The sequence below is a fragment of the Dermochelys coriacea genome, chromosome 18 (genome assembly GCF_009764565.3).
Source record: "Dermochelys coriacea isolate rDerCor1 chromosome 18, rDerCor1.pri.v4, whole genome shotgun sequence".
In the NCBI taxonomy this organism is placed as follows: Eukaryota; Metazoa; Chordata; order Testudines; family Dermochelyidae; genus Dermochelys; species Dermochelys coriacea.
Genome location: NC_050085.1, coordinates 1,492,036 through 1,504,403, shown reverse-complemented (window position 1 = coordinate 1,504,403; position 12,368 = coordinate 1,492,036). Strand labels below are relative to the sequence as shown.

General features: G+C 65.4%; 1 protein-coding gene across 10 annotated transcripts in view; it reads left to right on the top strand.

Moving 5' to 3' along the window:
* HSPG2 (heparan sulfate proteoglycan 2) overlaps positions 1-12,368 on the top strand; it is a 183,434-nt gene that overhangs the window by 55,199 nt on the left and 115,867 nt on the right. For 8 of the 10 annotated variants that reach the window (XM_043500073.1, XM_043500072.1, XM_043500071.1 and 5 more), the window contains exons 7-22: positions 517-642; positions 1,634-1,741; positions 2,666-2,956; positions 3,638-3,757; positions 4,376-4,507; positions 4,701-4,845; positions 5,587-5,738; positions 6,136-6,282; positions 7,002-7,165; positions 7,674-7,853; positions 8,560-8,756; positions 9,831-9,978; positions 10,358-10,485; positions 10,617-10,703; positions 11,061-11,119; positions 11,787-11,854. In XM_043500073.1, the coding sequence (XP_043356008.1) occupies positions 517-642; positions 1,634-1,741; positions 2,666-2,956; positions 3,638-3,757; positions 4,376-4,507; positions 4,701-4,845; positions 5,587-5,738; positions 6,136-6,282; positions 7,002-7,165; positions 7,674-7,853; positions 8,560-8,756; positions 9,831-9,978; positions 10,358-10,485; positions 10,617-10,703; positions 11,061-11,119; positions 11,787-11,854 (2,252 nt within the window). The remainder of the gene's footprint in view (positions 1-516; positions 643-1,633; positions 1,742-2,665; positions 2,957-3,637; positions 3,758-4,375; positions 4,508-4,700; positions 4,846-5,586; positions 5,739-6,135; positions 6,283-7,001; positions 7,166-7,673; positions 7,854-8,559; positions 8,757-9,830; positions 9,979-10,357; positions 10,486-10,616; positions 10,704-11,060; positions 11,120-11,786; positions 11,855-12,368) is intronic. The other 2 variants (XM_043500074.1, XM_043500066.1) reach the window with 1 other exon arrangement.

Genomic DNA, 12,368 nt, shown 5'->3' with positions numbered 1-12,368 from the left:
TATCTGCCATGTGTTGCATGTGTCACATGGCCCATGGTGTGTGTACCTGCTGCCTGCCTCTAACCGTGTGCAGTGTTTGTTTTGCTTCTTGAACATGCAGCTCGCGGGGTTTCTGGTGCAGGATCCAACCCCATGCCTGGCCTAGTTGGGCAGGGGTCTGCAGGGGGCAGCGAGGGGATTTCCGTGCAGCTGGTGAGTCTGGGGAGGTGGGAGGAGGCAGAGTAGGGGGCGTCCCTGGGGGTGGGCTGGCAGTGAGTGGAGGTCTGGGAAGCCCCCTGTGAGCCTGCAGAGGAGAAGGGGCTCCAGGCAAACTCCAGGCATCTGGCTGGGATTTGCCATCCCAGGAGCTAGCTGGGCCAAGGTCAGCAGAGAACTGGGCTGGACCTCGAGCCCTGGCCCATGGGCTGGGAGCTTTCCCCAGGGGTTGGAGCCCTAGTGGCACCTCCCCTCGCCCCCAAGGCGCTGACCCAGGCTGGCCTGGGGGTCCTGTGGCTCTGACTCCTGTGCTTGTTGCAGTGCCCCTGGATGTGCGCACCTGCACTGGGGAGGAGTTTGCCTGCAGCAGTGGGGAGTGCATCGAAAAGGAGTTCCGCTGCGACCGCCGCCCTGACTGCCGCGACATGTCGGATGAACTGGACTGCGGTAGGTGCCGGGAACGGGCAGGGGTAGGGCTACTGATGGGGGCAGGGCTATTGAAGGGGCGAGGCCATTGATTGTGTGCCCTGGACCTGGCTGGATCCTCCCCCTGCCGTGGTCCCCCTGCGAATGTCCTTCCTCTACCCAGCTCCTCCCCTCTGAACCACTCACAGCACAGATCCAGCCCCCCCAGTCCAGAGATGGCCAGGAATCCTGGCACGAGCCCCCCTCAGCGCCTACAGGAGCTCTGGTGGTGTCAAATACCTCCCAGCAGCTTCCAGGCCTCAGCTCCCTCCCTCCCTGCGACCACGGAGCCATGGGCAATAGAGACCCAAGAAACCCCCGGCACCTCCAGTTGAGGGGCTCTCCCACCTTGGAGGTGGGAGGGATTATGCCCCATGCTCCCTAAGGTGCTTTGCAGATGGGGAACCTGAGGCACGGAGCAGCCAAGTTGAGAGCTGGGGCTAGAACTTGAAGCTCCAGCCCCCCCAGTGCTGGGTAGAGCCCCTGCCCATCCTCGGTGATCCTAAGACAGCGCTGCTGCCCAGGCCATGCCTCTGCCTGCCCTGCTCTGGGCCAGAGCTGGAGTGGAGCAGATCCCTGTGGGGTGACAGGGGGAGGAGGGACTGCTCACAGCAAGCTGGTCTCCCGGGCTCAGCTAGTCCCAGGCGATGCCCCCTGGGAGTGGATTGCGCAGCCTGACCGAGCTCCCCCAGCGCTAGTCTACCCCTGGCTCAGTGCCTGGCTTAGCCTGTGATGTGCCACCATGGCAGATCCAGAACAACCCCTGTAACTGTGAGCGAGACCCTCTGCCCCAAGGCCTGGCCCAGCTGAGAGGGGGCACTTGCCCTGGAGGCCTTGTGAGCTAGGACCTGCCTCGACCCCGGGAACTGGAGGGCTCTGGCTGCAGGGGCCAGGAGCTCCCGGGCGCCTGTGGTCCTAGAGTGGGGTATGCCTCGGGAACTAGCTGATCCCCCCATCCTCCTGTCCCCTGCAGAGTGCCCCAGCGAGGAGTTCCGGTGCAGCACTGGGGAGTGCCTGCCCTTGGCCTACCGCTGCGACCGCAGCCCTGACTGCAGGGACGGCTCCGATGAGCACGGCTGCGGTAGGGAGCCCGGGGGCCCCAGGACTTTCCCTCACCACCCGCTGCCATTGGGGGAGAGGCTTGGCACCCCTTGTCCAGGCTTTCAAAGGGCCAACTGTCCGGACAGCTCTGGGCACAGCCAGGCCCTGCCCCTTGCCTGGGCACCAGCTGGAATGCCAGTGGGCTGGGGAGGGGGCTTGTGGATTGCTCTTCCCATGGGCATGCTCTGCTCACAAGCCCTCCCAGTGTGTATGTGCCAGGGATACCCTCAGACTGCCAGGGGCATCCCAATGCTAGCAAAGGGCCCAGGGCCCAGCAGTGCCAGTCCTTGACGTGGGACCTCCATGCTGCCATGACCCCAGGCCAGGCAGCTGAGCTTGGATGGGAGTGAACTAGTAATGTCTTGTGCCCCCCGGCCGTGGAATCCCCATTCCTTAAGGCTGGATCCCACTCCTGCCTGCGCTGCATGCCCTGCCTGCCTGGTCGCTGCCCCTCCTTCCAGGTCGTCCTGGGCCTGAACCCTGTGTAGCCAGCTTGGCTCTCCTTATCACAGATACCTTCGTTAGTGTCCCTGGTCTTTGCTATAGGATCCCCTGCCCCCAGCTCCCCTGCCTGGCCTGGCCTGGCCTGGCCTGGCCCGGCCCGGCCCAGGATCTCAGATCCCAGGGCTGGATCCCCTGCCCCCAGCTCCCCTGCTCAGCCTGGCCTGGCCCAGATCTCAGATCCCAGGGCTGGATCCCCAGTTCCCCTGCCTGGCTTGGCTCAGGATCTCAGGTCCCAGAGCTGGATCCCCTTCCCAGCCCAGCCTGGCCCAGGATCTCAGATCCAAGGGCTGGATCCCCTGCCTGGCCAAGCCTAGCCCAGAATCTCAGATCCCTTGCCCCCCGGCCCTGGCTCTCAGCCCGTTTCTCTCTGGTCTCTAATGCTCTCTCTGTCTGGTCCCAGACCGGCAGGAAGTGGTGACCTTCCCACCACTGCCCATCACCACTGCTCAGCCAGCCACCACCCGGACACCCACAACCTCCCCCTCGACGCCCATGATCACTACCAGGAGGGTGCCGGCCACCACGCCCCTCCGGCTCGTCACCCCCAAGCACCCGCCGATTCGGCACCCCCTGGAGCAGCGCCCCTGCCGCCGGGATGAAGCCGTCTGCTCCAACAAGCAGTGCATCCCCCGGGACTACCTGTGCGATGGCGAGCGGGACTGCCTGGATGGGAGCGACGAGCTCAGCTGCGGTAGGGGGCGTGAGGGGGCTGGACCGGGCCAGGAGGGGCAGCAAAAGAACAGCCAGGCTAGCGGCTGCAGCGCTAGCCCAGGACATGGCCCTTGGCTCGGCTGGCTCCTGCAATTGGCTGACGGATCATTACTGGGGAATCGGGTCCCTGTGCAGCGCTGGGGAGGGTCCGTCGCGTGACACGGTGCGGGGGGGACGGGCAGCGCCGGGGGCGGTCCGTCGTGTGACACGGTGCGGGGGGGACGGGCAGCGCCGGGGAGGGTCCGTCGCATGACACGGTGCGGGGGGGACGGGCAGCGCTGGGGGCGGGTTTCTCGCGTGACACGGTGCGGGGAGGACGGGCAGCGCCGGGGAGGGTCCGTCGCGTGACACGGTGCGGGGGGGACGGGCAGCGCTGGGGGCGGTCCGTCGTGTGACCCGGTGCGGGGGGGACGGGCAGCGCCGGGGAGGGTCCGTCGCATGACACGGTGCGGGGGGGACGGGCAGCGCTGGGGGCGGGTTTCTCGCGTGACACGGTGCGGGGAGGACGGGCAGCGCCGGGGAGGGTCCGTCGCGTGACACGGTGCGGGGGGGACGGGCAGCGCCGGGGAGGGTCCGTCGCGTGACACGGTGCGGGGGGGACGGGCAGCACTCATGCAGTCAGGGCCCAGGCAGTGCACTGATGGATCTCCCTGCCCAACAGGCACCCCTACCCCGTGCGAACCCAACGAGTTCAAGTGCCGGAACGGGCACTGCGCCCTCAAGCTGTGGCGCTGTGACGGGGACAACGACTGCGTGGACGGCTCCGATGAGGTGGATTGCCGTAAGTGTGCCGGGAGAGTGCCACCCTGCCTTCCCCGGACCCTGCCCAGCTCCCCAGCCTGGCTGCTTGAAGCCCCCAGGGCACCCAGGACAGGTCCGGGCTGCTCCCTGGTGCCCCTGGGAACGGCCCGGCCTGTGGCTCTGACCTCCAGGGTGGGAAGGAGGCCGCCCAGGGAGGTGCAATAGAGCTGTCTGGTGACTCCACAGAGACCCTGGGGGCTGGGGGCTCTGGCTGGCGGCAGAGTGGTGGGGCTTGGGGCCGAGGCTGTGTAGGAGAAGGGCACAGTTTCTCCTTGGTGCCTCTCATGCAGCCGGCGCTCTGTGTCCCGGGGCCTGGGAGTCGCAATGGGCCGGAGGAGCAGGGGGCGGCGCTGGTCAGGCGGGGGGTCGTGCCAGCTGGGCAGGGGGCGGCGCTGGTCAGGCGGGGGGTCGTGCCAGCTGGGCAGGGGGCGGCGCTGGTCAGGCGGGGGGGTCGTGCCAGCCGGGCAGGGGGCGGCGCTGGTCAGGCGGGGGGGTCGTGCCAGCCGGGCAGGGGGCGGCACTGGTCAGGTTGGGGGGTTGTGCCAGCCGGGCAGGGGGCGGCTTATGCCCACTAACGCCCTCGTCGCATGCCCCCCAGCCACCAAGGGCCCCGACGACACCTGCAGCCCCGACCAGTTCATCTGTGTGTCCAGCCGCACCTGCATCCCGGCCAGCTACCAGTGTGACGAGGAGGCCGACTGCCCTGACCGCTCCGACGAGGTCGGCTGCAGTGAGTGCGGGCATGGGGTGGGCTGTGGGGCCTTTCCCCCAGGGGGTGAGGGGTAGGCTCAGCCAGCTGCCTTGGCAGGGGGGTCTCCGCCCTCCGAGGAGGGGCGGGGGATCCCTCCCCTTGGAGCTGCTGTAGGGCAGCCTAGGCCCGGGGTGGGGGACGCCCGCCTGCCTCACCTGGTTCCTCCCCCTAGCACCGCCACAAGTCATCACGCCCCCCGAGGAGTCCGTGCAGGCCGTCCCCGGGCAGACAGTGCGCTTCCGCTGTGTGGCCGTCGGTGTGCCCACCCCCATCATCACCTGGAGACTCAACTGGGGGCACATCCCTGCCAACCGGAGGTAGGCTGGGGATGGCCCAGGACACCCCAGGGAGCGGGGTTTCAGAAGGGGGCTCTGCAGTGTGTGTGGACTCTGCAGTGGGGGAGGGGTGTTGCAGGGGGAATGCAGTGGGGGAGTTGGCGTGAGGGGTCTGTACTGTGTGTGGGCTCTGCAGTGGGGAAGGGGCATTGCAGTGGAGTCACAGTGGGGATTGATGTGAGGGACTCTGCAGTAGGGGAGGGGCTCTGCAGTGGGGGTTGGCATGAGGGGCTGTGCAGCATGTGGGGGGCTCTTTTGGGGGGAGGGGCTGTGCAGTGGGGGGTTGGCATGAGGGGCTCTGCAGTGGGAGAAGGGTGTTGCAGTGAAGGTGCAGTGGTGTTTGACGTGAGGGGCTCTGCAGTGCGTGGGGGGGCTCTGCAGTGGAGGAGGGGCTCTGCAGCTCACGGGAGGGTTCTGCAGTCGAGTAGGGGCTCTGCAGTGGGGGAGTCACAATGGAGTCACAGTGGAGTCATTGCATTGCTGTGGAGTCACAGTGGGGATCGGTGTGAGGGGCTCTGCAGTGGTGGTGCAGTGGGGGGTTGGCATGAGGGGCTCTGCAGCATGTGGGGGGCTCTGCAGTGAAGGGGGCTCTGTAGTGGGAGAGGGGCATTGCAGTGGAAATGCAGTGGGAGGTTAGTGTGAGGGGCTCTGCAGCACATGGGACCCTTTTGCCAGGGCTCCCTCCATTGGGACTTGTGGGCATTGCCCTTCCTCCCCTCCCAGAGTGTCCATAAGCAGCGAGAACGGCCACGGGATGCTGACCATCCGGGATGTGAAGGAGGCCGACCAGGGTGCCTACACCTGTGAAGCCATCAATGCCCGGGGCATGGTATTCGGGATCCCCGATGGTGTGCTGAGCCTCACGCCCCGGCGTGGTGAGTCTGGGGCCCAACATCCACCCTCCCTGCCAGCTCTGCCAGCCTGAGACCTGGCCAGTGAATGCAGGGCCTGGGGGCTTGGTTCGCTGGTCTGTGACCTCCCCAGCTGTGGCCTCGTAGTCCCTGGGGAAGGGGGAGTTGAGCCTGGATGAGGAAGCAGGGAATGGGGAGCCGACTGGCGTCTGGGGCTCACCTGGGTGAGAAATTTCCCAGGTCGGGCCGGAGGTTCCTGGTCAGTGACGGTTCCGTCACCCCCGCCATGGCTTCCATGGCACCTCCGTGCCCCGCCCTATTCCCGCGTGGGGCTGTGTGGCACCGGCGGGGACATGGAGCCAGGTCCGCTCTGTGCCCCCAGGCGCCAGGGCCTATCGTGGTCTCCCTCGTTTCCCGGCAGGTCCCTGCCCCGAAGGACACTTCCATGTTGAAGGTACCTCCAAATGCCTGGCCTGTTTCTGCTTTGGCATCACCACGGCTTGCCATGGCACCAGCCGCTACCGGGACCAGATCCACCTGCGCTTTGACACGCCTGAGGACTTCAAGGGTGAGGGGCCGGGAAGGGCAACTGCCGATACAGCTGCCAATACAAGCCAGGCCCTGCCATGCAACATGCCCTCTTGCTCTCTGGACCATGGTTACTGCCCTGTGGCTTTGCCAGGGCGAGAGTCTGGCTGTGGTTTCCCAGCTGGGAAGCACATCTCCCTGGGAGGAATGCCCCCTGCCAGGGGTGTGAGCCCACCGAGTTGGCCTAGCCTCAGGCATGGTGCTGAGGGCTGCGGCCCTCTGCTGCTGCACGGACTGGCCTGGGAGGGCTGGCGTGGGCCTTGGAAGGGCGACTTAGGCTGGCTGCTCAGCTTGGAAAGCAGGTTAACTAGCAGTTAGTGGAACGGCCTCCAGAGTGGCTGGCTGCAGACAGGGCTGGGGTGGAGGGGTTGGTAGGGCCCTTGTGGCTGGAGAGTTTCCTCTAAGCTGGCTCCTGGCCAATCAGGCCCCACTCTGGTTCCTGGCTTGTGCAGCAGGTGCCTTCGTCATGGGCCAAGGACAAATGCAGAGCTATTCCACGGACTCACTCTGGCAACCAGACCAGAGGGGTCTCATCAGCCACAGCTCAGCTCTTGGGGCACGGGGGGCTTGAGGGAGGGCAGCAGGTCTTGTTGGGGGCCTCTCGCAGCAGCCGTCTCCCCATGCAGCCCTGTCCCTGTCTGTGTGGGTGAGCGCTGTGCTGGGAGCAGGGGGTGCTAAGCCTTTCCTCCTCCTGGCCAGGTGTGAATGTGACAACGCCAGCGCAGCTGGGGACGCTGCCCCTCTCTTCCACACAGCTCCAGATCGACCCTGCCCTGCAGGAGTTCCAGCTCGTGGACCTGTCCAGGAGGTTTCTGGCACAGAACTCCTTCTGGACATTGCCTAGCCAGTTCCTGGGCAACAAGGTGAAGGGCCGGGACTGGGCACACCCTTGGGTGGGGAGGGGACAGCAGCCTGGGAGGGGAGGTGGCAAGTGGAGTAGCCTATCCTTCCGCTGGCACTGTCTATGGCACAGGGAAGTGCCTGCGCTGCTGGGGGACTCTGGGGCAGGAACTATGCCACTGCGCATGGCAGCCTAGTGCCGCGTCCCCAGGGGCCTGGTGACTTTGCGGCCTGGCTGGTGCTGGAGAACAGAGGGGCCCCTCCAGACACGCAGCCAGCAGCAGCCTCACGTGGGGTTAGAACAGGGGCGAGGGTTCTGGCTGTGCCCTGCCCAAACCCCAGGAGTGCCCCCTGCTGGCTGGCTGCACACAACTCAAGGGGGCGCCATGATGGCCTGAGGCCCTGTGGAGGGCGAGGGAGGGGCTGGCAGGTGGAGGGACCATCTCTGGATTCTTTGCAGGGCTTGCAGGGCTGCCCCGGGCCTGCCAGCTCCTGACTTCACGCTGACCTGAGCTCTGTCGCTGGTTGCAGGTGGACTCCTACGGCGGGTACCTCAGCTTCCAGGTGCGCTATGGACTAGCGCGCGGCCAGTCAGAGCCCGTGCAGAAGTCCAGCGTGGTGATTGTGGGGAATGGGCAGAAGCTCATCTACCGGGTGCAGGTGCCCACCCAGCCATCGGTCATCAACCAGCGCCAGATTCATTTCACAGAGGTGGGTGCTGCTGGAGAGGCAGCTGGCCTCACGTGCCCAGGGAGGGCTGGGGGCATCCATCCCTGGCGGCACGCGCTCTCAGCTGCCCGAGCCGATGACCATGTGTTGGGATGGCGTTCGGCCCACTCACTTGCTTCCAGTAGGGCTCTCGCACCGTGCAGTGGGTGCTGTTCTGCTGCTCACACCGGCTGGCCCTGCCATGCCCGGCTGGCCCCTTGCTGCTGCGGGAGCAGGCTGGCTGGGCGACCCAGGCTCATTCTGTGGCTCACCAACTGCCCCTTGGACACCTGTTGGCAGCTCCGGGGCAGGCAAAGGCAGCGGGAAGCTGGGGTGAAGGAGACGGGATGCTGAGACCCACCACTTGTCCTCAGCTCCTTAGCTCGGCTGTCCCGCACTGGGCATGATGCCCTCAGGAGAAACAAAGTCTGCCTTGGATTTCTCCACCACACCTTCCTGGCCCCTTATTGCCAGGAGCACATGCCAGGGGATTCCCTTGCTCTCCAGTCACTGGGGCAGAGGTATGCAGACATGGTAGGTTGCATCCAGTGCGGTTGTCAGAGCCATGAACGGGCATCTGGAGGTGCTGTGTGCCCGGCCCTCTGAGTGCAGTGCTGGGATGCCCCTCCCCCGGTCCATATTGCCCTGTGTTCCTGGCATGCACTCGGGCAGCGAATGCGACATTGTCCCTCCCCTGGGCCTTTCCTAGGAGAACTGGCAGCACGAGTCGGGTGCCCCGGTGAGCCGAGAGACGCTGCTCCTGGCCCTGCAGAATCTGGAGAGCATCCTGGTGCAGACGGTCTACGACAACAAGATGGCGAGCGTAGGACTGAGCAACATCGCCATGGACACCACCACCATGGAGCTCACTAGCCAGGGCATGGCGCAGGGCGTCGAGGAGTGCAGGTGCCATCAGGAAACTGCCCGGCTTGAGCGGGGGAGTCTCCTGCTTCCTAGGAAGCTCAGGGCCCCAACCTTCTGGGCTCAAGGAGCCGTGGGCTGGCTAGTGTCTCTCTTCCCTCCGTGCACTGTATAGCCAGGACTTACTGTTGCTGAAACAAGGCCGGGGCCCAAACTCGGCGTGCTTCCTTGTGACAGGGCTGTGCCCCTGCTGCTATGCTGCGGGCCCCCCCGGCGTGCTGTGGATCCCCCAGTGCCTGCCATGGGCCCCCCCTGCATGCCATGGGTCCCCCAGTGACTGACACAGGTCCCCCCTGCGTGCTGCAGGTCCCTCCAGTGCCTGATGCGGGTCCGCCCTGCGTGCCATGGGTCCCCACTGTGTGCCGGGAGTTTCCCAGTACGTGCTGTGGGTCCCCCAGGACCAGACGCAGCTCCCCAGCATCTGCTGTGGATCCCCCCTACGTGCCATGGGTCCCCCTTTTGTGCCATGGCTCAAAGAGTAAGCAGGAGGGCCCTGCAGGGAATCACAGAATCATAGAATATCAGGGTTGGAAGGGACCTCAGGAGGTCATCTAGTCTAATCCCCTGCTCAGAGCAGGACCAATCCCCAACTAAATCAGGAAGAATGCTGGGGGGAAGCAGGAGGGTGCTGTGGGGAAGCACTGGGGACTGTGCTGGACCCTCAGCTCTGGAGCATCCCAGTCCTGAACTAAGGAAGGGCAACTGCCCCAGGGCATGATCCATGGGCCCCGCTGGAGCTGCAGGGAGCAGGCTACAGCTGTCTTTCTGGCAGGGGAGCCCTCTATTTACCCCAAGGACCAGCCTGCTCTCCCCAGCCCCTAGTCAGTGGGGAGGGGACCACTCCGGCTGGCTCCCCTCCCCCACTGTGGAGACCCGTCTGTTGCCACCATCGTCCCCTGTGCTCTGTCCTGGCTCAGGCTCCACCTCTGATGGAACCAGGGTGGGATGCCGTGCCCTGGGCCCACCGGATCTCCAGGGGGAATGTCAGCTGAGCCCTGGGTTTTCCGTAGCCTGGGACTGTCCCACTCCCTGCGGCCAGCTCCTTCTGCTTCCTTCCAGGTGCCCCATCGGCTACCTGGGCCTGTCCTGCGAGAGGTGCGATGCCCACTTTGAGCGGGTACCTGAGGGCCCCTACCTCGGCACCTGCTCTGGCTGCAACTGCCACGGGCACTCCAGCTCCTGTGACCGGGTCTTCGGCTACTGTCTGGTAAGGAACAGGGCCTGGCTCCTGCCTGGCTACAACCTGGCCTCCCCTAGTGACGGGAGAGGAGGGGCAGATGCCAAGCGGGATGGAGCGGGACTCTGTGCATCGCTCAGTCCTGGGCTCTCTCCTCTAGGGCATGTGCTGGCCAGACCTATTCCCAGGGCAATGCCAGGTAGACCGTGGATGGTTAGTGCCACCCATGACACCGAGTCCAGTGCATGCTGGGGCATCTGAGCACAGAGGGGAGTCACTGTGGGGAGCGGTCCTGTGCTCCCTTGTTCAGGGTGTGGTGCTGCACAGTGCGGGTGGCATTGCCTGCCGCGGGCACCGTGCCCCTTGCAGCTTCCTGGAGCCTCAACGACCCACGTCCTCCCTCCCCCAGAACTGCCAGCACAACACAGAGGGGCCTCAGTGTAACAAGTGCAAACCTGGCTTCTTCGGAGATGCCACCAGAGGCAACGCCACGGCCTGCCGGGCCTGCCCCTGCCCCTACACTGACTCCGCACGCAGGTGAGTGCTGGGAGGGCACCACCCCGTGGCTCGCAGGGCATGGGTGCCCCATTGCTGGGCTGCTTTGTGCCTGGCTCCATGCTCTCTGGGGGCACGCAGGGCGCTAACTGTCTCTGCTTTGCTGCCTGCAGGTTCTCCAACACGTGCTTCCTGGACACGGACGGCCAGGCCACATGCGACGACTGCGCCCCGGGGTACACGGGGCGGCGCTGTGAGAGGTGGGTCCCTGAGGCACTGGGGGAGCAGGGGGGATGTTAGCCCAGGGCCCTGGGGCATTCTCCTAGATGGGGAAGGCTGCAGGGAGTGGTAAGCTGAGGGGGCCTGCTGGGGCTGGTGTGAGGGGGGATGGGCAGCAGGGATGGCACTGGCTCCATGAGAGGGAGAAGGGCAGGGGTTGGCATGGCCCGGGGGAGCCCATGGGGAACAGGACACTCTGAGAGCTCTCCCGCAATGGGAGATGGATGGGTGCCCTCTGGGAAGTCAGGGGTCAGGGAACCTGCACTGTAGAGGGGACACCCATGGCCTTGCTCTAGGCGGGCCTGTCTGACCCGGCATCTCTCTCAATTCCTCTGTAGCTGTGCCCGTGGCTATGAAGGGAACCCCATGCAGCCAGGCGGGAGGTGTGTGAGAACCGGTGAGTACCCCCACATGCCCTCTGCCAGTAAGTGCCCCCGGACCTTGGCACTGCGCTGGTCTCATTCCCTGCGCCACTCATTGGCATCCTGGGAGAGAGACCTCAGCCTCATCCCTCGCCTCTGGCAGGGCCTGTACCCGGAGCCTTCCTCGGGGTGCTGTGGGCTCTGCTGGGGACCCACAGCCATCCCTAGGGTCGTGCCCAGCCCCTCAATGAGGAGATCGACAGTCTGGATCTATTCTCTGGGCAGGGCCTCTGCAAACATCACGTTGCCCTTGGGGGAGCCCCCAAACTGGTCCCTGTCATGCCTGGCTCCTGAGCCATGCGTACCGAGACCCCTACGCCATAGCCTTGAGCCTTGTGTTTGGGAGCCATCAGTGGGGCAGGACAGAATCACTGTGACCCTTGAGGGAGCCCCTGCTGGCGACCCCCAACCCCCTCACTCCATCCCCTCATGATCTCATCTGGACCCAGAACACCCCAGGGTGTGATGGGCACTGCAGCTGCTGAACAGTGCTGTGGCCCCATCCCACTCCGATGCCCCTGGCTGCACAGAGACCAGCCAGTGCCAAGCAGCCAGGGCTGCCCCACGGTGTGGTAGCGGGAGACAAGTGGGTTGGAGGGTGGGTGAGTGTCTGACTGGCTGCAAACCCCTCTGCTTCCCCAGCCCAGGAGTTCATGAAGTGTGACAAGCGGGGGAGCAGCGACTCCACCGGAGGCTCCTGCCGCTGTAAGGTAGGTGCAGTGCTGTGCGGTGTGGTGCTGCACGGTGCCCTGCGGTACAGTATGGCATGGTACAGTGTGATACTCGATGGTCTGGTGCAGTGCAGCACGGGTGGTGAGATGTGGCGTTGTATGGTACAATTTAGTATGGTACGGTGTGGTACAGTGCAATATGGGGCTGTGCGGTTTGGTGTTGTGCGGTGCAGTGTGGCGCAGCGCTGCATGGTGCGGTGTGGCCCAGCGCGGTGCTGTGCGGTGCGGTGTGGTGCAGTGTGGCCCAGCGCTGCATGGTGCGGTGCGGCCCAGCGCGGTGTAGTGCCATGTGGCGCAGCGCTGCGTGGTGCGGTGCTGTGCTTTGCAGTGCGATGCGACCCCGCTGGCCTGGGGAGCACGTGGTGGCGACAGGGATTTGAACAGCAGAAGCAAGAAGCAGAAGCGAGTAGTTGGGTCCTGCCTTCTGGGTTGTCGGGCAGGGCCTGCCTGGGAGCTGGGGGACGCACTGAGAGGTTTGGGGCAGACAGCTGCA